General features: G+C 39.0%; 1 protein-coding gene across 2 annotated transcripts in view; it reads right to left on the minus strand.

Annotated features, from left to right (window-relative positions):
* Nucleotides 1–3,910: 3,910 nt before the first annotated feature.
* ZMAT1 (zinc finger matrin-type 1) overlaps nucleotides 3,911–26,119 on the minus strand; it is a 69,598-nt gene continuing 47,389 nt past the window's right edge. The window contains exons 4-6 of one of the 2 annotated variants that reach the window (XM_037822514.1): nucleotides 21,494–21,598; nucleotides 7,276–7,375; nucleotides 3,911–6,120 (exon numbers count right to left, since the gene is read on the minus strand). In XM_037822514.1, coding sequence (XP_037678442.1) covers nucleotides 4,812–6,120; nucleotides 7,276–7,375; nucleotides 21,494–21,598 — 1,514 coding nt within the window. In that variant the 3' untranslated portion in view covers nucleotides 3,911–4,811. The remainder of the gene's footprint in view (nucleotides 6,121–7,275; nucleotides 7,376–21,493; nucleotides 21,599–26,119) is intronic. The other variant, XM_037822515.1, reaches the window with a different exon arrangement.

Genomic DNA, 26,119 nt, shown 5'->3' on the forward strand with positions numbered 1-26,119 from the left:
GGCATTCCACCCATTCCAGCCTGGTATACAATGTGTGTCAAGTCACAGAAAGTCCCCCAAACAGATGTTCCAGATAGTTCCTGGCTATTTACCAGCTTCCCTAGAGGAGTAACTAAATTATACCCCTCACCAAGCTGCCATCTTGCCCTGCCCTCAGAATGGCCTTTTGAAGACTCAATTATGGTGCCAACTAAGTGGCAATAACTTTCAGGGCTGGGGCAATGTTCTCCAGGAGGCTGGGAATGCTCTAAGTCAGCATCCACTTTGTGGTGCTGTTTCTCCCACAGCCAGGATTCACAGTCCAGGAGTCAAGGGGTTTCAATGGGAGCAGCACCATTATTTCCCCTAGAAATCCACTAGAAAAGTTTTGCTTCCTGTCCTTGCAACCTTAAGCTCTGCTGGTTTACAGATCTTAGTTCCAAAAGGAGTAGTGCTTCCAAGAGGAAACATACCAATTATTCCACTGAACTGGAAGACTGCCACCTGGCCACCTTAGGCTTCTCATGCCTCTGAATCAACAGGGAAAGAAGAGGATTATTGTACTGGCTGGGGTGATTGATCCTATCAAGAGGAAATAGGACTGCAACTATGCAATGGAGGTAAAGAAGAGTTTGCCTGGAATACAGGAGATCTCCTAGGGCATCTCTTAATATCATGCCCTGTGATTAAAGTCAATGGAAAAATGCAATAACCCAATCCAGGAAGGGCTTCCAATGGCCAAGAAACTTCAGGAATGAAGGTTTGGGTCAGCTGACCAAAGAACCATGGCCAGCTGAGGTGCTTGATGAGGGTAAAAAGAACATGGTATGGGTAGTGGAAGATAGTGATAGATATGAACTACGACCATGTGACCAGTTACAGAAACAAGGATGGTAATGGTATGAATATTTCTTCCTTGTTCTGTGATGAATATGTTTGTATATGTACATAAAGCAAATGATTTTTCTTTCCTATCTTATTCCCTTATCATATGACATAAGTTGCATTGTTCATGTTGTAGTAGTAAGTTATAAGGTATCAAGTTCAAGAGTGAATATTACCAAAGGACTCACACACTCAGGACAGTTGAGTATTGTTAGGTGAAAAATATGTCTTGTTTTTTATTTGGAGATTTAATATGACTTAAGGTGATGTGTATAGCTGCTAAGTTGACAAGGGGTGGACTGTGATATTTAGGTTCATGTGTCAAGTTGGCCAGGCTGTCTGGTTAATCAAGCATTAGCCTGTTACTATGAGGACATTTCATGGACTTAAATGATCAGTATGTTGATTTCATTTATGGCTGATTACATCTACAGTCAACTAAGGAGAATGTCGTCAGCAATGAGATGTCAGTTGAAGGCTTTAAAAGAAGTGACAATTTCAGCAGTCAGAAGAGAGAATTTTCATCTCTACTTCAGCCAGCTTCTACTGGGGAATTCATCAAAAACTTTCATTGGAGTTGCCAGCTTGCTGCCTGCTCTATGGAATTTGGAGTCGTGCATCCCCACAGTTGCATGACACTTTTATAAACTCTCATAATATTGACAGATATCTCCTGTTGTTTCTATTTCCCTAGAGAATTCTAATACAACAGCTAATAGGAAATTCCTTCTCTTCACAGCCCTCACTCTTGCGACTCCTCATCCTGCCACCCAGAGGAAATTAGCTTCCCAAACAAGTAACCATTTTCCTGCTTCTGTATCTTTGTCTATTGTGGTCCCTTTGCTAGGAACACACTTCCTGTTCCTTCTTTACTTTCTTTATAGAACTCACCCTTCTGCAGACTTTTGTTTAGCTGTCACTTCCTTTGGGAAGCCTTTCCTCAGTGTCCTTCTCCCATCCCATTAAGTTACTCACTGCTAGTATCCACAGCACCCTTCATCACTACTATTGTAGCATTCATCACAATTGCATTGTAATTGCCTATTTATTTGGTCCATTTCCTTGTAGGAAGTGAGCTGTTTGTAGAACAGAATCTATGCTCTTCATTTTCTTAAATCAGTTTTCTTCTTGACATAATGCTGGCAGTCAGCTTTTAATATTTATCCAATACATGCAATATAACAAGGAAGTCAATTCCACTTTTTCTGTAGCTCTAATTTTTGAAAATTATTTTCCAAATTCAGCCAAAATTTTTCTCCTCATATCTTCTACTCATATCAAGATATATCTCGGAAGCAAGTTGTTATTAACTTATTTATTCTGAATAATGTCTTCTATGCATTTGCTTAATATCATATATGATTTTTATGAGAATATTAGTCTTTCAAGCCAAGCATATAATAAAAACCCCAATATTGTTTTCACATATATCTTAATGTCTCCTCAAATCTGTTTTTGTATTGTTTTCCACACTCAAATGGAGGATTTAATATTTATACTATTAATTTTCATCTTACTATATTTGACATTCAAATCCAAAATAGATCCTTTGGCTCCTGTATATATATTTAAATATCCTGATTTATACTCTTTTAAATATCCTGACTTACACTCTTACCCCCAAGTGCTCCCTGAAGGATTATCAGAGGAAGAAGTTGGGAGCAAAGCAGATATGCCAAAGTAGAGCTCCTGTCCCTCACTGTAGCTTCAACTGAGTAATTACCCTCTCTGGTTAAGATAAAATTTATTTTCAGCAAAATAAAATTCTGTCCTAAAATTTTTGAAAACTCTTTTAGAGCAGAGCACTAGTGACTTTCCCAAGGCTGTAATCAATACTACACCCTTATGCCTCCTATGCCTCCTTATCCCCTACCCATATCACCCTATTTAAATAGTTTTAATCTTGAAAATTTCCATGAGTTATGCCGTATATATTAAAGTTGTGTGCTGATAATTTTAATGAATCTCTGTGTTTAAATTATTTTAGAAAGATCACAGGAATTTGGTATCTTATGGTATCATATTCTTATGATACATAGGTTTGCATTTTCTTCCAAGCCTTAAACATAAAATGGACTTCTGCAACATAATTTATCAATTCTTAAAATGCTGACAATCTAATTGAACTTGACTTGCACTTTCTGTGAAAAAATGTGCATTTTGAGGGGGTATTCAGAAGAGACAAAATTTATTATTTTTGTGGTTGATAGCTGGCAACCTAACTTGCTCTAACCTGGTTCTTTTTTTCCCCTCTTCATCAATATATCAGATGTGTTAAAAAGAGGGGAAGTGATATCATGGGCTTCTACAAAATAATCTTATAACAGCATTCTTATGGAAGAAAAGTTTATTTGGGAACTATCTAATTCTCTTTGGTACTAGTTATTCAATCAAGTATGAACCCAATGAATCATATTATGCTTTAGCTCTTATTTACCATTTTATCTAAATTTCAAAGAAAAAACAACTATTAAATGTCTTGTCAAAACACATATATGTGACCATCTATGTTTATTTACTTTTAAAATAAGATTAATACATCAAGGGGATACTTTCGGTTATTTTTCCTATTCTTGGTGACACCATGTTATATTCTATTTCCACAATGTCACATTGTAACTTGATGGCACAACTGAGAAGAGAACCCAGGGATTTGGATTTCCAGACCATTACTCTTCCTACTATACCATAGTGATACTCAAATGCTTATAGGAGGTGCTTATCAAGAAAGGGGAGCACCAGAGTAAAAAATTGGTCAGGATGAAACAATTTAAAGGTAATACATCCTCATGGCCCTCTACCACTTATGAATTATTCCTTCTTCAGCTTCTCCTAGTTAGTAGGTCATATTTTTCTAACATAAAACTGGGCCCAAGACTGAATATCAGCTTCTATTAAGCAAGATGTAGAAGATATGAAATTATTACAACTTTATAGTATGATCTTCCCAGAGGTCCTAAGTACAAATTGCTTAATTACTGCCCCTCTAACTCCACAAATAAAATCATCTCTGAATGGGAAATGATCATTTACATAAAACAGTATGTAGAAATTAAAATACTTTAATATGAACAATTCAGAATATAGACTGATTTTATCAGTACTTTTGAAAGCTTTTAAAAACTATATATCTAAACTTATTGTAAGTTGTTTCATTTTCACTTTCAGAACTAGAAAATACAAAAATACACTGAAAATTATATTTAACAAAGAAAAAAATCAGTCTAAATTGCTCCATACATTTTCTTTGGACAAAACCAAGAAACATAAACAAACACACAACAACAAACAATAAAACACCAACACCAAAACAAATCCAAACAAGGAATGAAGTGTGCGATGCCTGGGAATTCTCCCATTTAAAATAAATGATCTCCCAACAGTAAATAATTCACTATCACACCAATTTGATGAATAGAGGTAGAGACACTCTTATTAAGGGAAATTACATTATATGTAAGAAACATGTGATTTTTCTTTTTTTCTTTTTTTAGAAAATGAGAAAAAGTAATTTCCAAGTTGGTGAAAAAGCATAATGAATATTTTCACTTCACTTCATTTTTGTTAGAAGTTAAAGTATCTGTCCACCTGGGAAAATTCAAATAACATGAATTTCCTGAAACCAAACTAATAACCTATTTCTTCAATTCAATCCTGGAGGAACAGAGCTAAACAGTTCAAAATTGAAGAATAGTTTCATCCCAAAGCATTGACTCTTCCATCTTTTCATCAGCAGGTTTTATTCTCTCATTTCTGTGTCTATGCTCTTCTTTTTCAGAGGCTAGGTTTAGACTTTTTATTTCTTCTTTTAATGCTTACATTTTCCTAAGTGATATTGATTGTATCACTTCTTTTCTTTGTCATATGCTCATCTTTGTCTAAATCCATATCCTTAAAAATTAACTGATTTCTTCAATTCATCCTTAGGGTAAACAAAACTAAAAAGTTCAAACTCCAAGAATAGATTCATCCCAAAGCATTTCCTCTTCTGTCTTTTCTTCAACTGGTTTCTTTTTCTCTTTTCTGTGCTTACGTTCTTCTTTCTCAGAGGCTACATCCCGGCTTTTTTTCTTCTTCCGATGCTTAAGCTTTCCTGAACCAAACCTGACTTTATCCACCTCTCTTTTCCTTTGTTGGATGCTTCTGTCTTTGTCTAAATCCATATCCTCATAACTCTTTTTCCTTTTATGCTTGGACTGCTCCTTTTCTGGCTTTTCTTCACCCTCCTCCAGATGTCTCCTTCTCTTCTGATGTCTCCGTTTATGACCTGCTTGATGATCACTGGTATTGTTTTTGGAGGAGAGGTGCTTATAAACTTCAGCTTCTACACCGTATAGATCAGAATTATTTTCTTGCTGACTAAGGCTCAGGGGTACTGGTTTTTCTGAGAAATAGTCTCTGGTGAGTTGACAGTAGTGCATAGAGTCTAGCTTCTGTTTGCTGTCATGAGCTGGTAAGAAATGAGGTAACTGGTTTTCCACTGCTTGTGAAATATTGTATGGTCCTGGGTAGGTCTGGAAAGTCTCGAATGGGAGTCTTTGCTCAAACATTCTATATCTGGGCCTGAAATCAACCATTTCTCTGTACCCATGGGTTTCCATAGTGCTATCTCCCATCTTTCTGAAACAAGTCTTTGGCTCTAGTCCTCTGGCTTTCTGCACTTTGATGTAATCTTCTAGTTCATCTTGAAAAGGGTCATATGTTCTCTTTGAATGAACTGGTAACCAATGAGGTAACTGTTTTTCCCCTGGTGAAGTACTATATGGTCCTTGGTGGGTATGGGAAGTCTCAGACATGAATCTTTGCTCAAACATTCTATTTCTAGGTCCAGAATCAACAACTTCTCTACACCCATGGGTTTCCACAGAGTTTTCTCCCATCTTTCTGAAACAAGTCTTTGGCTCTAGTCCTCTGGCTTTCTGTACTTTGATGTAATCTTCCAGTTCATCTTGGAAAGAGTCATATGTCCTTTTTGTATGAGCAGGTAAGCAATGAGGTAACTGGTATTCCACTGCTTGTGAAGTACTGTATTGTCCTGGGTAAGTCTGGAAAGTCTCAAACATTCTTTGTCTGGGTCCAAAATTGACCACTTCTCTATATCCATGGGTTTCCAAGGAGCTCTCTTCCATATTTCTGTAACAAGTCTTTTGTTCTAATCCTCTGGCTTTCTTCACTTTGATGTAATCTTCACTTTCATCTTGGAAAGAGTCTTGTTTGTTCTTTGAATTTTTCACTAGATTAATATTAAGGGATTCTCTGCAAAGAAGATGGCAGAAAGATCTTGTTACTAGATTATTATATTTGGAATATTGTCTTTGCTTTCAAAAAATTTAGCCTCAAAAACCAAAACAAAAAAAGCCCAAATTTTAAAAGCTCACCTCAATATAAAAAGTATAAATCAATGACTTTTTATGATAAAAACAATCACCAGGGATACTCAAATATCTCTTAGACACCTCACAAGTTTTACAGAAACTTTCTTAGGACTGGGATTAAAGGAAGGATGGGTACTTAAATTGTAGTACTAAAATTGCAAGGCATGTTGGGATGTGTAATGCCCTGATAGATGGTCTGATCAGAATGTCATTTTATTTTTAAGTTTTGATTAGTTAGTTCCTTGTAAGATAGCTATTTGTTCTAGAACCCTGAGATATTTTTTAAAAGTCTAAATGAAGGTTAATTGGTTGAGTCAGACAATTTAGTTCCCAAGTGTTCAAACTCAAATAGTATAACATTTTACTAGAATAAAATAATGTAACAGAAATAGTATGTTTTGATTTAAAAAGGAACAAAGCAAATGCACCATTGTTAAATCCCTTTTTGTTCTGCTACCTGACTTACCCAGTGCCCAATTGTCCATTCATTCCTCCCCTCCTTAAAATAATAGAAAAGAATGAACCAAACATTAATTGAGCTCCTATTATGTGCTGGGCCAGTTACCTTACACATTATTTCATTTCATTGTGATACCCTCAAAACAGAATTGTCTAAAGTTACATACTTGGTAGAAAGATGGATCTGATCTTCCAATCCAGATCTAACAGCAAGACATCCATTCTCAACCACTATACCTCACTGGAAAAATTGTGATCTGACCACTGAATCACTGGATTAAAACCAGGGATTCTCTGAATTTGTATGGTTAGTCTTAAAGCACCCCTTTAACAGCCTTCCAAAGAAAGACAATGCTGTCTGGTTAGAAAGACAAGTTAGCCAGCTGTGTCAGTACACTATCATGGCTAGGGAGCTCCCTGTGGAATGATAAAATGTTTTATGTTACAAGTACCACCAAACATATCCAGGATCAACTCATAAGAAAATGAATGCCTAAAAGTTTGCAAAATACACGCAGGGGCATTGACGGAGTCCCTGGTCTTTCATGTTATAAGAACATTTGGCAAAAATACTTACTTAATTTGATGTTCATTTCCTTGCATATGGGATTGGAACATTTCTAAAGATGTAAAGGTGATACTACAAATATGGCAAATGTAGGGTCTCATACTAAATGCTGAAAAAACAGAGAGTTGAAGTTAAGGTCAGTATGGATAAACTTATAATCACATAATGTTAGAACTGGACAGGAATTTATTAGAGATCATCTACTCAAACATTTCCAACTTACAGAGAGGGCCCAGTGAGTTCAAACAACTTGGCAAAAGTCACAGCCAGTTGGCAGTAGAGTTAGCCTCTCAGAGCCCATGTCTCTTAATTTAAAGCCTAGAATTCTTTCCACTACACCACACTGCTTCTCTAGCCCTGATCTCTTTCCTAAGAAACTGCTATCTGCCTGCTTCATGTTGCTATATGTTTGTCCAGCAAGCACCTCAAATTTAACACACCCAACCAACTTTTGTCCCTTAATCCCACAACCAACCTCTTCTTTGTGCCTAATTCTCTTTCCAACCAACCAAAACCTGAATATTAAAGACAAATAAAAGCAAATGTTTACTGTCTTACCTAAAATCAGCATACTGTATTGGTTTACCAAAAGTAATTTCCACAGACATGTGGTTTTAGAAAGGAGAGAGACTGAGATGCATTATCAGGAAAAAAGCTGAAAGCAAAATTCTAAAACAAAACTACTGGTTACCACTTTTATAAAGTCAAGAACTATAGATTAGGAACTGTATACCAGCTAACTCCCTATTCTGCTCCTGAGGGAGAACTGGAAGCAAAGGATAGTTTTTATTTTCTTAATCTCACCATTCTTCCACTTTCTCTTTGGACAGAAAAGGCAAGTTACTAAATTTGGTAAGCCTAATATAAAAATGATCCCTCCCTAAGGAAGAGGAAATAAATTGGTGAGGAGACTTTAGGGACAACCAAGGTCATCTTCTTTTAAATCAGACGGCAACCTAATCATTTAAAGCATGATAAATTAATCATTACCAGGTATACTGGTCTTGGTCAAGTAAAGACTATTCACAGAAAGAGAAGACTACTGTACAGGGGAAAGAAAAATTCTGATTCTGAAGAACATGAGGAGTCTGCTCACCAGTGATATATACTCTATTGTGGACTCAGGAGAGCTCATCAGGTTTAGCAAAAATCTGTATGATTTCTCAAAACTATCCTTTCTTTCTGTCTTCTAATTTCATGCTCACTAAGTCACCTTCTGATTGTAATTTTATTTCCCACATTCTTTGATACCAAGAAGAGAATTCCCTAGGTGATATGAAACAAAACAAAACCTGGGAAATGAAAACATATATCTCTTCCTCCTGTAAATCAATACCAGAATGACAATATGTTCACTTAAACTAAAATGTCTCCCAGACTTCTCTGATAAGAATCAACTGGGGTATTGGTTTAAAATATAGATTTCCATACTCCTCCCTGGAGAACTTGATTCTCTGTTTCTGGAAAAGGACCAGGGGATTTGCAGTTTAACAAATATCCCAGGTGATTATTATTGGGGAATTTGGAGGAAATATACTACGGGACATACCTTTTTAGTTCCTGGGTTATTTATCAGCCTCTTTCAAACTTGTTTGTGGTTAGTGAATCTCTAATTTGAGGCTGATAGATTCTTACAATTCTAGACATCCTGAAAACCTAAGTTGATTAAACCTAGACTGTGCATCCTCACAAGAACCATTTTCAAGGAAATAATCACTAACCTTATTTTACAGGTTTGGAAATTGGGGCTCAAAAGAACTTGGTGAATACTATACGTGTTGGGGCACCCAAGTTATGCAAGAGAAACAGGAGTCCTTGTTTCCCCTAGATTAATGGTTTTCAATGTTGGTTACAAAAGTGAATCATGTGGGGAACTTTAAAAATATTCATGTTTTGTTTCCACATCAGACCAATTAAGTCAGAAGCTCTAGGGATGGAGCCAGGCTTTGGTATTTCTTGAAAGCTTTCCAGATGATTTTACTGTGCAGCCATACATTTTGGAGCACAGTCCTAGATTATAGAGCCAGTGACCTTCATTATGATTATAAACTTAGATTATAGTTCAGAGGTTTTAAATGATGAAATTTGCCTCAGGTTTATAATTTTAAAGCATATTGTGTTCTCCCCAGTTCCTCCTTTCTTTCTCCATAATGACATCAGAAATAAGATTCTATTATAGACAATATTTGATTTGGAGGAGCTGCAGATCATGTATGAAAGAGCAAGGGGCAGTTCCAGAACTGTGGTCTGATTATTTATTACCTTGGCTCTTGTCTTTTTCATGCAGTGATGTTTTTGATCTTTGTCTAGGATACAGATATCTCAGAAAATAATACATACTGCCCAGAAGGTCAAAATTTCTGGTATAATTCTCCTGGAACCTGCCTCTACTATGTTTCTCTGTCCCTTCATTCTCCCATCTCAGAGACTGTTCGTTGGCTCTATCCAGCTTCACTGCTCTCAGCTCTGTTAAAATTCTTTTTTTTTCTGAGTTCTCCCAGAAATTGAGGCTTCTTTGCATCTTGTACCTTTCATAGTTTTCCAAAACTTAACACTTGTGGGCACACTCTTATCCTAATCAACAGCCCTATCTCATAACTCCCGGGATTAACGTTCTTAGTTTTCAAAGCATGAATAGGAAAAATGCATGCATGTCGAACACTATTTTTTAATCTTCGTTCCACATCAGAATCACTTGGGGAGTTAAAAAAAGAGAAAACAAAACATTAATGCCTAGGTCCCAGAGATTTTAATTTAACTGACTTAAAGATGGCCTGAGCATTGGAATTTCTAAAATCTCCCTGCATGATTCTAACGTGTAGTCAAGGTTGAGAACCATTGTTCTAATATCTTCAATGAAATAATCAATTGAGAGCTATATGTAAGTAAAAATGCAAAAATGTAAGTAACATGGAATTTATCTTATGAAGAATAATAGAAAGCATCCAATTTACATGTTTTTAAATTATGAAAGAATAAAAACATTTCTAAAAAATAACATTTGTTGAGGACAGGTACTGCATATCTTATTTCATTTCATCCTCATTCAATCCTGAGAAATACCACTGTTTTCATTTTATACCTGAGAAATGTGAGGTGCAACTGAGCAAGTGTCTTCAAACATATCTCCAAACCTATGCATATCCCTCTACACCACACTGCTTCTCAATAAACAGCCAACACGAATTGAGAAAAAGCTATGAACTCATTATCATATAAAGCACTGAGAAGGATAGTTCAGAATAAAATATAATCTCTTATCAGAAAGAAACTATTTCAGTTGAGGGGCAATAATTGAATACAGTTGTCAATGCACAGTAAAGCTTACAGGAATTAGAGAAAGGGAAGAAAATCAAGAGCCAGAGCAGTGACAGAAGTTGTGATGGATCTTTGAGGCCAGGAAAGATTTGAATTGTATAGAAAGTAGATTAGAATATCCTAAGGGATAAAAACAATATCAGTTATGGAAGAGACAGAAATGAATAAGAAATGCTGAGTTCAAAATCTCTTCAACAAACACTGAGCACATACATGGCACCAAATATCATGCCCACAGATCCAGTCTGGGGAAAAAAGATACATGAACAGAGGATTTCAATCTCATTTGGTGAAAGGTAAGAGAGATATGCATCACAAAGAAGCAGAGAAACTTAGGCCAATATGGGGGTCTGGAGAAGGCTACAGGAATTGCTGATGATTTAGCTAAACTTGGAAGGAAGATAAATGGTTAACTTGTTGGGGATCCAAGATGGCAGATTAGAAGAGACAGAGCAAAATTCTCCTCTGTGAAAAACACTAGATAAATGACAGAGTGCTCCAGAACAGCAGTTCCAGAGTACCACTGACTTGGCAGGGACTTCTATATCCATAGTGAGTGCGTACTCAGAGAAACCAAGAGGCTGCATTTAAGATGGATGAGTGTCCAGCCCAGAACATGGCCAGGGAATGGACAGCTGAAGATGGCTGATGGCACAGAGGGGAGTAGCCTTCCATGCCCTGAGCACCTCCTCAGTACCTGGGGTGATACCCTTCACAAATCTGTGCCAAGAGCCCCTGTGCCAAGAAGTGGCCATTGGAAGAGGCAGATGATTGTGAAAGGGGGTGGCTTTTCATGCCCAAGGCAGCCATCATTGCAGCTGGCTGGGAGACAACCCTTCATATCCCTGTGGCCAAGAGCTTCCCTAAGGGAAATTCTGGATTTGGCAGGCTTGTGATGGCATTCACTCTCCCTCCATGGAAGCCAGCAGTGTGCACAGTCTAGAGTCAGGGGTGCTGCAGGGAAGTGCCAGGAGCCCTCCCACAATCCCAGGGACTCACGTGTGCAAGGCAGAAAGGGGCTGTGGGGCATTTGAGCAGGAAGGTGATATGCACAGCTCTGCAGCCCCAGAGTACTCCACCTGCAGCCCTGGGAATGGATGGGATCACTGTGTCCTGGAGCAAACTCCCTACCAAACTGCACAGGGCACAGCCCCCACCCACAGGGCTGGCAGTCCCCAGTGTGCATGGAAAATTGGTGGACTGATTGGACTTCCACATGGTTTGGACCCCTACACAGTACACAGACAAAGTTGGGGAGAACTGGCTTGAGGATAAGAGGTGGCTTGGGAGCACCATCTGCTGGTAGATCAGGGAAAGTGCACTCCACCAAGCTGTAGTTCTGTCAAATTATAGATAAATGTTCAAATAATCCAGCATATCCAAAAAAAAAAAAAAAACCTTATCAAGATAAGGAAATGCCAAGAGGCCAAAACCAGAAAATTATAAAGCATATGAAGAAACCAGAATACATGGACAACACAAGTGTCCAAATTAAAAAGCCAGAGGAGACACAGAACTTGGAGCAATTAATCCAATTAATTAATTAATTAATCTGAGATTAGCTCTGCCCTCAGCACCCCACAGGTCCCTGCAGCTCGGATGAACAAAATTCTCAGTTTCCTTCAATCATCAGAAATGGATGTACACACAAACATCAACATTATGGCTCAGGATATAAAGGACATGAAGAAGACCCTAGAAGAGCATAAAGAAGAATTTTCAAGAGAAAATAAAAAAATAGCAGATCTGATGGCAATAAAAGATACTGTTGATCAAATTAAAAATATTCTTGAGACACATAACACCAGATTTGAAGAGGTAGAGGAATGAATTAGTGAGGATAGGATGATTGAAAGTGAAAGGAAAAAAGAAGGAATAGTGAAAAAAATTGAAAAATTTGAAATGGATCTCACAGAAATGATGGACAACATGAAGTGCACAAATCTAAGAATCACTGGTGTTCCAGAAGGGTAAGAGAAGAGTAAAGTGCCAAGAAGAGTATTCAAAGACATTGTTCGGGAAAACTTCCCAACCCTTCCAAATGCATAAATATGCAAATCAAAGATGCCCAACAAACTCCAAATAGAATAAATCCAAATAAACCCACTCTAAGACATATTCTGATCACACTGTCAAATGCTGAAGAGAAGGAGAAAGTTCTGAAAACAGCAAGACAGAAGCGATTCACCACATACAAGGGAAACAACATAAGACTAAGTACTGACTACTCAGTGAGCACCATGGAGGCAAGAAGGCAGTGGTATCACATATTTAAGATTATAAAAGAGAAAAATTGACATCCAAGAATACTTTATCCAGCAAAACTCTCTTTCAAAATTGAGGGAGAGCTTAAAATTTTCACAGACAATGTTGAGAGAATTTGTTAACAAGAGGCCTGCACTATAAGAAATACTAAAGGAAGCTCTACCAGCTGAGAGAAAAAGAAAGGAGACAGGAGTCTGGAAAAGGGTACAGAACTGAAGAGTTTTAGTAGGGGTACCTTAAAGGAAATATAGAGAGGGGAAAAATACATCTGACAAATAAAAACCAATGGAAAAGATGGCTGATTCAAGAACTGATTTCACAGTAATAATACTGAATGTGAATAGATTAAACTACCCAATTAAAAGATACAAATTGGCAGAACGGATTAAAAAATAGGAACCATCAGTATGTTGTTTACAAGAGACTTATCTTAGACCAGTGACACAAAGATATTAAAAGTGAAAGGATGGAAAAAATATTCCATGTAAGCCACAGCCAAAAGAAAGCAGGGGTAGCAATCCCAATTTCAGATAAAACAGACTTTAAATGCAAGGATGTCATAAGAGAAAAAGGACTATACACACACACACACACACACACACACACACACACACACACACGGGACAATTCACCAAGAAGAAATAACAATCATAAATGTTTATGCACCCAATCAAGGTGCTCCAAAGTATGTGAGACAAACATTAGCAAAACTGAAGGAAGCAATAGATGTTTCCACAATAATTGTTGAAGATGTCAATACATCAGTGTGCCAGTTTGAATGTATTGTGTCCCCCGAATGCCATTATCTTTGTGGTCTTGTGGGACAGACGTTTTGGTGCTGGTTAGATTTGCTTGGAATGTGCCCCACCCAGCTGTGGGTGGTGACTTTGGTGGGATACTCCCATGGAGGTGTGATCCCACCCATTCAGGGTGGGCCTTGATCAGTGGAGCCATATAAAACATGCTGACTCAAAGAGACTGAACGGAGTGCAGCTGTGAGTGACGTTTTGAAGAAGAGCAAGCTTGCTAGAGAGGAATGTCCTGGGAGAAAGCCATTTTGAAACCAGAACTTTGGAGCAGACGCCAGCCACATGCCTTCCCAGCTAACAGAGGTTTTCCGGACGCCATTTGCCATCCTCCAGTGAAGGTACCTGATTACTGATGTGTTACCTTGGACACTTTATGGCCTTAAGACTGTAACTGTATAGCCAAATAAACCCCCTTTTTATAAAAGCCAGCCCATCTCTGGTGTTTTGCATTCTGCAGCATTAGCAAACTAGAACAGATTTTGGTACCAGGAGTGGGGTGCTTTTGCTGTTGAGTTAGCAAATACCAAACATGTTGGAACGGCTTTTCAAATGGATAAGGGGAAGATTCTGGAAGAATTGTGAGGAGCTTGATAGAAAAGGCCAAAACTGCTTTAACGAGGCTGTTTGTGGAAATATGGACTCTAAAGATACTTCTGATGAGGCCTTGAACAGAGATGATCAATGTGTTGCTGTGAACTGGAAGAAAGGCGATCCTTGTTTTAAAGTGGCAGAGAATTTGGCAAAATTGAGTCCTGGTGTCAGATGGAAGGAAGAATTTAAAAGTGATAACCTGGAATACTTAGTTGAGGAGATCTCCAGACTACATGTGGAGGATATACCCTGGCTTCTCCTTGCAGCTTATAGTAAAATGCGAGTGGAGAGAGATAAACTTAGGACTGAACTCTTGGGTTCAAAGAAACCAGAAGCTGATGGCTTGGAAAATTACGAGCTTCCAGGGGGTGGAATCCCAGAAGCTACAGCCCAACGTGAGGATGTAACCAAACATGGAACCCAGCCACCATTTCAGTACAAGCCAAGATTGGAGATGGAATTATCCAGAAAGGATTTGTGGAAACTCCTATTGTCTGATGGCTTTGACCCCTGTGTGCTTCATGCAAAGCCAACAGAATTTTTGCGAGAACTTTATAGACAGAGCCGCTGCCAGTCTGGACTGGAGGAGACAGACAAGGAACAAATTGCAGGACAAATTTCTTCAAAGACAGAGCCATGGAGGTTGAGGTCTGGAGTCAAGAGGCCTTGGGCTGGGAGAGTGGAGCAGCCCACACTCATGGAAAGGGTGAGTTTGCCCCGGAGGTCGAGGGTGGGCATTCCACCTCGATGCTCTGGAAGAGTTTTGCCACCCGAGGTCCCAAAGAGGGTGGAGCACATTCCCAGGGAATTGGGGAGAGCCTGGCTGCCACCACACTGTTCTGAAGGGGTTGAGCGTGTGCCCCAGAGATGGAAGGGAATCCGGGAGCTACCCCGATGTTTGAGGAGGGTGGGGCCGAGAATATGGTCTCCCCAATGTGTGGGTATGTTGGAGCACTCACCTAAGCGTTTGGAGAGGAAACGGCTGCTGAAAAGGCCCTTAGAAAGGGTTAGGCTCCCGCTCTCTCAAGCCCCAAGGATGCAACGTTGTTCTGTTAATGACTCTCAGACTTTGAAATCTAATGGAGTTTGTCCTGCAGGTTTTAAGAACTGTTTTGGTCCTGTTAACCCTGTTTTCCTTACGGCAATGGGAATGTTTATCCTATGAATGTCCCTCCTTTGTATATTGGAAGCATATAACTTGTTCTAAGTTCACAGATCCACAGCTAAGGAAAGATTGTGCCTTGGGACTGACCACGCCTAAATTGATTTTGATGGGATTTTGTGCTTAACTATTGTTACTGAAATGGTTTAAGTTTTTGTGATATTGTGATGAAATGAATGTATTTTGTATTTGGAAAGATAATGTCATTTTGGGGTCCAGGGGGTGGAATGTGCCAGTTTGAATGTATTGTGTCCCCCGAATGCCATTATCTTTGTGGTCTTGTGGGACAGATGTTTTGGTGCTGGTTAGATTTGCTTGGAATGTGCCCCACCCAGCTGTGGGTGGTGACTTTGGTGGGATACTCCCATGGAGGTGTGATCCCACCCATTCAGGGTGGGCCTTGATCAGTGGAGCCATATAAAACATGCTGACTCAAAGAGACTGAACGGAGTGCAGCTGTGAGTGACGTTTTGAAGAAGAGCAAGCTTGCTAGAGAGGAATGTCCTGGGAGAAAGCCATTTTGAAACCAGAACTTTGGAGCAGACGCCAGCCACGTGCCTTCCCAGCTAACAGAGGTTTTCCGGACGCCATTTGCCATCCTCCAGTGAAGGTACCTGATTACTGATGTGTTACCTTGGACACTTTATGGCCTTAAGACTGTAACTGTATAGCCAAATAAACCCCCTTTTTATAAAAGCCAGCCCATCTCTGGTGTTTTGCATTCTGCAGCATTAGCAAACTAGAACAGATTTTGTGCTTAACTATTGTTACTGAAATGGTTTAAGTTTTTGTGATATTGTGATGAAACGAATGTATTTTGTATTTGGAAAGATAACGTCATTTTGGGGTCCAGGGGGTGGAATGTGCCAGTTTGAATGTATTGTGTCCCCCGAATGCCATTATCTTTGTGGTCTTGTGTGGGGCAGAAGTTTTGGTGTTGGTTAGATTTGCTTGGAGTGTGCCCCACCCAGCTGTGGGAGATAATTTTGATGAGATGTTCCCATGGAGGTGTGGCCCCACCCATTCGGGGTGGGCCTTGATCAGTGGAGCCATATAAATTAGCTGGCTCAAGGAGAGGAAACGGAGTGCAGCTGTGAGTGACGTTTTGAAGAAGAGCAAGCTTGCTAGAGAGGAATGTCCTGGGAGAAAGCCATTTTGAAACCAGAACTTTGGAGAAGACGCCAGCCACGTGCCTTCCCAGCTAACAGAGGTTTTCCGGACACCATTTGCCATCCTCCAGTGAAGGTACCTGATTACTGATGTGTTACCTTGGACACTTTATGGCCTTAAGACTGTAACTGTATAGCCAAATAAACCCCCTTTTTATAAAAGCCAGTCCATCTCTGGTGTTTTGCATTCTGCAGCATTAGCAAACTAGAACAATCAGTCTCTCCTATAGATACATCAACCAGACAGAAGACCAATAAGGAAATTGAGAATGTAAACAATGTGATAAACAAATTAGACTAAAGAGACATATACAGAGCATTACATCCTAAATTACCATAATATATATTCTTCTCTAGTGCTCATGGAACTTTCTCCAACATAATCATAGGCTGGGGCAAAAAATAAGCCTCAATAAATTTAAAAAGTTTGAAACTGTTTAAAGCACATTCTCTGACCACAATGGAATGCAACTAGGAGTCAATAACCATCAAAGATCTAGAACATTCACAAATATGTGGAGGTTAAACAACACACTCCTAAACAATCAGTGGGTCAAGGAAGAAATTTCAAGAGAAAATGCTAAATATCTAGAGATGAATGAAAATGGGAACACAACAAATCAAAACTTATGGGATGCAGCGAAGGAGCTATTGAGGGGGAAATTTATAGCTCTAAATGCATATGTTAAAAAGGAAGAAAGAGTTAAAATGAATGAAATAAACAACTGAAGAAGTTAGAAGATGATAAGCAATCTTATCCTAAAGCAAGTAGAAGAAAAGAAATAACAAGGATTAAAGAAGAAATAAATGAAATGGAAAAAAAAAACAATAGAGAGAATAAATAAAACCAAAAGTTGGTTCTTTGAGAAGATCAACAAGATTGACAAACCCTTAGCTAGACTGAGAAAGTCAAAAAAGGGAGACCAAAATAAACAAAATAATAAATGAGAGGGGACATTACTGCAGATCCGGAAGAAATGTAAAAGATAAGAGGATACTATGAACAATGGGACTCCAACAAGTTAGATAATTTAGTGGAAATGGATAATTTCCTGGAAACACATGAACAACCTAGAATGACCTGAGAAGAAATAGAAGACCCCAACAAACCAATCACAAGCAAAGAGATCCAATCAGTCATCAAAAAGTTTCCTAGAAATAAAAGTCCAGGACCAGATGGCTTCACAGGGAAATTCTACAAAACTTTCCAAAAATAACTGACAACATTCCTACTTAAAATCTTTGAAAAAATCAAAGAAAATGGAACAGTACCTAACTCATTTATGAAGTCAATATCACTCTAATACAAAAATCAGATAAAGATGCTACAAGAAATGAAAACTACAGGCCAATCTCCCTAATGAATATAGATGCAAAAATTCTCAACAAAATACTTGTAAATCTTATCCAAAGACACATTAAAAGAATCATACAGCATGACCAAGTGGGGTTCACCCTGGGCATGCAAAGGTGGTTCAACATAAGAAAATCAATGTAATACAACACATTAACAAATCAAAAGGGAAAAATCAAATGATCATCTCAACAGATGTTGAAAAAGCATTTGACAAAATTCAGCATCCTGTTTTGATGAAAATCCAAAAGGTAGGAAGTGAAGGAAACATCCTGAATATGATAAAGAGCATATATGAAAAACCCACAGCCAGCATAGTACTCAATGATGAGAGACTGAAAGCCTTCCCTCTAAGATTAGGAATGAGACAAGGATGCCTACTGTCACGACTATTATTCAACATTGTGCTAGAAGTTCTATCCAGAGCAATCCAGCAATACAAAGAAATAAAAGGCATCCAAAATGGAAAGGAAGAGCAATCCAGCAATACAAAGAAATAAAAGGCATCCAAAATGGAAAGGAAGAAGTAACACTGTCATTATTTGCAGATGATATGATCTTATATTGGGAAAACCCTGAGAAATTGATGACACAGCTATCTGAGCTAATAAACAAATTCAGCAAAGTGGCAGGATACAAAACTAATCCACATAAGTCAGTAATGTTCCCATACAAAAGAGATGACCTAACTGAAGAGACACCCAAGGAAAAATTCCATTCTCAATAGCAACTAAAATATCAAGTACTTATGAATAACCTTAACCAGGGATGTAAAAGACTGCTACACAGAAAATTACATAACTTCACTAAAAGAAATAAAAGGGGACCTAAAGAGATGGAAAGATATTCCATGTTCATGGATAGGAAGGCTAAATAAACATCATTGTCAATCCTACACAAACCGATCTACAGATTCAATGCAATTCCAATCAAAATTCCAACAACCTACTTGGCAGACTTGGAAAAGGTAGTTATCAAATTTATTTGGAAGGAAAACAGGCCATGAATTGTTAAAAACCTTCTTAAAAAGAAAAACAAAGCGGGAGGACTTACATTTCCTGAATTTGATGCTTACTATAAAGCCACAGTAGTGAAAACAGCATGGCATCGGCACAAAGATAAACATATTGATCAATGGAATTGAACTGAGAATTTGGAAATAGACCCCCAGATCTACAGTTGACTGATTTTTGATAAGGCTCCCAAATCCACTGAACTGGGACACATGAGGCTGGGAGAATAGGATATCCATATCCAAAAGAATGAAAGAAGACCCCTAATTCACACCCTATACAAAAATTAACTCAAAGTGGGTCAAAGATCTCAGCATAAGAGGCGGTACCATGAAACTCCTAGAAGATAATGTAGGGAAACATCTTCAAGACCTTGTATTAGGAGGTCACTTCTTAGACCTTACACCCAAAGCACAAGCAATGAAAGAAAAAATAGATAAATAGGAACTCCTCAAAATTTCAAGCTTCTGTGCTGCGAAGGAATTTGTCAAAAAGATAAAGAGGCATCCAACTCCATGGGAGAAAATATTTGGAAATTGTGTATCTGATAAGACTGATATCTTGCATATATAAAGAAATCCTACAACTCAACAGCAGTAGTACAAACAGCCCAATTATAAAATGGGCAAAAGTTATGAAAAGACATTTCTCTGAAGAGGAAATACAAATGGCTAAAAAACACATGAAAAAATGTTCATCTTCACTAGCTATTAGGGAGATGCAAATCAAGACCACCATGAGATACCATCTCACACCAATGAGAATGGCTGCCATTAAACGAAGAGGAAACTACAAATGCTGGAGAGGATGTGGAGAATTTGGAACTCTTATTCATTGCTGGTGGGACTGTATAATGGTTCAGCCACTATGGGAAGCAGTTTGGCAGCTCCTCAGAAAACTAGATATCGCATTACCCTATGTGCCAGTTTGGATGTATTATGTCCCCCAAAATGCCATTATCTTTGATGCAATTTTGTGGGGGCAGATGAATTAGTGTTGATTAGGTTGGAAACTTGGCTTGAGTGTTTCCATAGAAATGTGACTCAACTGGGCGAGACTTCTGATTGGATAATTTCCATGGAGGTGTTACCCCATCCATTAAGGGTGGGTCTGAATTAAATCACTGGAGCCACATAAAAAACTGACAAACAAAAGGAACTCAGTGCAGCTGTGAGTGACATTTTGGAGAGCAGCTAAGAGTGACATTTTGGAGAGAACTGCAGCTAAGGGAGGACAAAACACCTCAAGCGCAACATTTTGGAGAACGCCATTTTGAAACACAACTTGGGAGCAAGTGGACGCCAGCCACATGCCTTCCGAGCCATCAAAGGTTTTCCAGATGCCAATGGCCATCCTTCAGTGAAGGTACCCTGTTGTTATACCTTACCTTGGACACTTTATGGTCTTAAGACTGTAACTTTGAAACCAAATAACCCCCCTTTACAAAGGCCAATCCATTTCTGGTATTTTGCACAGTGGCAGCATTAGCAAACCAGGATACCCTACGATCTAGCAATTTCACTTCTTGGTGTATACCCAGAAGATCTGAAAGCAGTGATGTGAACAGATATTTGCACACTGATGTTCATAGCGGCATAGTTCACGATTGCCAAGAGATGGAAACAATCCAAATGTCCTTCAACAGATGAGTGGAGAAATAAAATATGGTATATACACAGAATGGAATACTATGCAGCAGTAAAAGGAATGTGGTCTTGAAACATATGACAACATGGATGAACCTTGAAGACTTAATGCTGAGTGAAATAAGCCAGACACAAAAGGAGAGGTATTGTATATTACCACTAATGTGAAGTCTGTGAAAAACGTAAAATAAGTGTCTTCTAATGTAGAATACAGGGGACCTAGAGACAGTCAGAAGCTAGTGAAGGGGGAATGATAATCTAATATGTACAGATATGAAAATGAGGGTGATCTTAATGGCATGGGAATAGTCAGGTGTGACTATGGTTTGTTAATGGGATTGCAAGTATCAGTGATGTATTGAAGGCGAACATGTTTGTAAATGGTTGTTTAAAGGCATGTAACCCATAGAGTACCACCACAAACCTAAATAAGTGTTAGCATGATATACTTAAGGTATGACACTGGTGCAGAGCGTTAACAACAGTGGTATGGAAAAACTACCTATTATGTATTAAATACCAAATTTATTAGGAATATTTTACCAACTCTACACTAATACTACAGATGAATAACTAGCAGCTGATAAAAGCTCTGGGATGTATTATGTTATGATAATTGTTTAAAGTTAAGACTGATAATGATTGTACAACTAAGTGAAGATAATGTAGGAAACTGACTATCCTGGGATAGAGTATACATTAAGTGAAGTTAGGAAACCCACTACGTAATAAATCAAGCCCTCGACTTGAGGCTTGCTGTTGTGAAATTTAGGGTTATAAATAGGAGGCTGAGCCCTCCTCTAATTATGCCTAAGAGGCACCTCCAGGGAACCTCTTTTCTTGCTCAGATGTGGCTTTCTCTGTCTAAGCCCAACTCGGCAAATAAATTCATTAACCTACCTCCACTACGGGGTACATGACTCCCAGGGGTATGATTCTCCTTGGTGACGCAGAACATGATTCCCAGGAATGAGCCTGGCCCTGGCAGTGAGGGATTGAAAATGCCTACTTGACCAAAAGGGAGAAAAATAATGCTGAGGTCACAGTGGCTGAGAGATCCCAAATACTTTCAAGAGGCTATCCTGGAGATTTCTCTTATGCAAGCTCCAGCTAGACATACCGAATGGTCACAGTATGCCATGCCTTTACCAAAAGTAGTCCCCAAATACCTAGGTATGTACCTGAGACTCTATAAAAGATTCACTCAGTAAGTTTTATCTTTCATAAACTTAAATCCACCCCAGGGTTCATATACCAGACAAGTCCTAAAACTCAGAGGCATCGGCCTCTTTAAGATCAACAATCAGATGTAACCCGTTTCCCCATAAGGTTGACATACCCTTTCAATATGAACAAGTTAGGGTGCTCACTGCTTAGACACCCCTGAAGATGGAGAAAGAGATTACATGAGAGGAAGTGGTGGTAACAAACAAAATAAGATTTAACAAAGGTCTATGAATACTGAACATTTATATAACTATATATATATTTTTGGAATGGCTGGAAGGAGGTAAATGACATAGTGGAACTGTAACCTATAGCATCCTTTGGGATTTGCTCTACAGCTGTTCCTTGAATTGTGCCTTGAAGGTCTTCACCTTTCTTTGTATACCTTCTGTTGCATAATAGGGAAAGGACTGAGACTGTGGAACTGTAATTCATATCAGTTTTTGAAATTACCTGTATAACTTCTTGTTGAGCTGTACATTGAGAGTTAACGCCTTTCTGTATTTATGTTACATTTTATAATAATGAAAATGGCTGAAGTTATGGGACTCGGACCCATGACATTCTTTGAAATTTGCTAACTACTTGTGAAATCATTCTTTGAAGCTTATCACTGTTATGTATATGTGTTAAAGTTCACAATAAAAAAAATTTAACTTGATAAAAAGGGTTGAGAGGATCCCAGGCAGAGGAAATAGCATGAAAAACGCACAGAAGTGTTTACGAAACTTCTTACAACTTGGAAATATTGGAGAATTGAATACAAGAGGAGAGATGGGAGAGGGCAAAGGAGTTGGATTAAAGAGAGGCTTATATATTATGCTAAGGATCCTAGACTTTATTCTGTGAGTTGGGAAACCTTGAAGTGCTTTAAGCTGTAAGTGACATGGCCAATTGTGTGTTATAGATAGATTTCTCCTCTAGCTGCAATATGGAGTATGAATTTAAGAAGAGCAAGCCTGGAAGTAAGGAGACCACAGTTATGAGGCAACTATAATTGAGCAGGCAAGAGATAATGAAGGACATGAATGAGAAAAGTCATAGGAGGGATAGAGAGGAGTGGAGAGACTGGAGAAATATTTAGCTGTAAAACTGGAAGAACTTAGTGCCTTACTGAATATGTGGGATAAGAGAGAGGAAGGAATCTAGAGGAATCTAAAATAAGTCTAAGAATCCTGGTTTGGAAACTGGGTGGGGGTGGTCCTATTAACTGAAATTGGAACTTCAGAAAAAAGTGTTGTTTTAGAGGGTGGGGGAGTAAACAATAGTGAGTTTGATTTGGGATACACAGTATGAGGTATCTGTGGGAATTCCATGTAAATATTTCCAGCAGGCAGTTAGATATAGGCATTTGAAAGGCAGAAGAGAAGTCAGAGAGATTCTGGGGATGTAAATACATGGGGGTAGTTAAAACAATCACATTGAATAAGTTCTCCTGAGGACAACATATGGGTGGGCACAGGAATAGCAACATAATGATACAACCTTGGAGAGTGCCACCCTTTAAACTAAGGTGGAAGTGGAGGAGGAGCCCATGAAAATTCCATGAAGTAAAGGACACAGAGTTACAAGGATCAACAGGAGAGTGTAGTGTCATAGGAGCTAAGGAAGTATAGATTTTTAAAGCAGAATGATTGATGAATGTAGTTAAAAGTAGCAGAGAGGTCCAAGAGTGCAAGAACTGAATGACATCCACTGGATTTGGAAATTAGAGATCACTAGGACCCTGTGAGGAGCAGTTTCTGTGGAGGGTACAGTGGGGTGTGGAGGGCTGGAGGATGTGTGCCAACAAATGGCAGTAAGTTGAAAAGAAGTGAATTAAAAGTGAAGACAGTAAAGGAGGCAGGGCAAGATGGCGGCATAGAGAGGTGTGGAATTTAGTCAGTCCTCTAGAGCAACTAGTAAATAGCCAAGAACAACTAGTAAATACTCTGGAACAACTGTTGGGGGACATTCATGACTGTCCACACATCATAGACCAGCCTGGAATGGATGGAATGGCTCAGATCTCAGCATAAAAGGTGTAAGAAAAAACTGTGGAACCAGCACCCCTCTTCCTATGACAGGCTAAGCTGCAAAACTTAGCTGTGGGAGAAAGAAGCAGTCCCTATCGGAAGCAAGTGAATGTAGCTCAACCAAGCTCCAACCGCAGTTTTAACTAGCAAATGTGGACTGCTGAATACAAGCTACAAACACAGACAAACCCCTAACAAGCAGCAAGATACCCTGAGGTCTCTCCCAGTGGAGAGCAGGTGGGGCTGATGGAAAAAAAAAATACAGAGGCTTTTGGATATGGCTGAGCTTAGAATACTGTAAAATGGCTGCTTCCCAAGAAAAGGAGCAGAGAAGACCTGTACTATCTCTGGCCAACAGGTGTAACTGGGGGGCCAGGGACTGACTCTGAAAAGGGGCTCTCTCTCCTTTTTTTCCTCTCTCAATCTGAGTGGCTCACTGGAGAAAGCCTCAAGCATTTTCAGTTCTCCTGCATGCTGACCCAGGCAGGGGTGAAGTGAACAGAGTCAGAGAAACAAAGGAGTAATTCAAGTGCAGAAGATAACTCCCTAGGGGGTGTATCTTCCCTAAGAGGAGGTGGGGGGTGGTGGGGGGTGCCCAGCTCAAGTGGCTGCCCTCCCTGCAGAACTCAGACCAAGGGCCTGGGGAAAAACAAACAATCAAACCAGAAACAACTTAAGCATGGCTTGTGACACCCTCGGTCTCTGGCCAGAACTGGGTCCAATGTGAATTAAAGGGACCACACTGCTTTACACCAGTGGGGAGCGATGGGCTGACAGACGCCACCTGCTGGGCAGGTTAGGAAAAGCACATCTAGAGGCCTCACAGGAAAATCTGTCAATCTTCTAGGACACACCCTCAAGGAAACCTGATACTGAATATAGCACCCCCCCCCCCCAAGACCTGAGCCTGTTCTGGTCTGGGAAAATCTGATGGGGATAATCAAGGAAACCAGATGCCTAGACAACGGAAAACTACAAATCACACTAGGAAAAACAAAGATATGGCCCAGTCAAAGGAACAAACTTACACTTCTCCTGAGATATAGGAATTGAAACAACTAATTAAAGATCTTCAAGTAAATATGCTAAATAAATTCAAAAACCAGTTCAACCAGTTAAGGTAAAATACGGCAAAATAGATGAAGGATATAAAGAAAACACTGGGCAAAATTAAGGAAGAATTTGAAACTTTGAAAAAACAATGGGCAGAAACTATGGAAATGAAGGCCACAACACAAGAGATGAAAAATACAATGTAGACATACAACAGCAGATTTTCAGGCAGAAGAAAACATTCAGGAACTGGAGAACAACACACCTGAAATCTTACACACAAAAGAGCAGATAGGGAAAAGAATGGAAAACTATGAACAACGCCTCAGGGAACTGAAGGACAACATGAAGCACACGAATGTATGTGTCATGGGTGTCCCAGAAGAAGAGAAGGGAAAAGGGGCAGAAGCAATAATGGAGGAAATAATCACTGAAAATTTCCCATCTCTTACGAAAGACATAAAATTACAGATCCAAGAAGCCCAGCATACCCCAAACAGAATAGATCCAAATAGACCTAAGCCAAGACACTTAATAATCAGATTATCAAACGTCAAAGACAGAGAATCCTGAAAGCAGCAAGAGAAAAGCGAGCCATCACATACAAGGGAAGCTTGATAAGACTGTGAAGATTTCTCAGTAGAAACCCATGGAGGCAAGAAGGCAGTGGTGGGATATATTTACAATACCAAAAGAGATATCCACCAACCAAGAATTTTATATATGGCAAAACTGTCCTTCAAATATGAGGGAGAGTTTAAAATATTCTCCAACAGACAATGAGAGAGTTTGTGAACAAGATACCTGCTCTACAGGAAATACTAAAGGGAGTTACAGATAGATAGGAAAAGACAGAAGTGAGAGGTTTAGAGCACAATTTTGGGTGATGGTAGCACAATAATGTAAGTACACTGAACAAAGATGACTGTGAGCATGGTTGAAAGAGGAAGGTTAGCAGCATGTGGCACACCAGAAGGAAAGAAGGAAGATAAAGACTGGGACTGTATAACTTAGTGAAACCTAGAGTGGTCAACAGTTGTGATAAATGTACAAATATATTTTACATGAGGGAGAACAAATGAATGTCAACCTTGCAAGGAGTTTATAATGGGGTGCTATTGGGGAAAAAATAGAATCAATGCAAACTAGAGTCTATAGTTAACAGAAGCATTATATTATGCTTCCTTTAATGTAACAAAGGCAATATACCAAAGCTAAATGCCTGTAAGAG

The sequence above is a fragment of the Choloepus didactylus genome, chromosome X, assembly GCF_015220235.1.
Source record: "Choloepus didactylus isolate mChoDid1 chromosome X, mChoDid1.pri, whole genome shotgun sequence".
Classification (NCBI taxonomy): domain Eukaryota; kingdom Metazoa; phylum Chordata; class Mammalia; order Pilosa; family Megalonychidae; genus Choloepus; species Choloepus didactylus.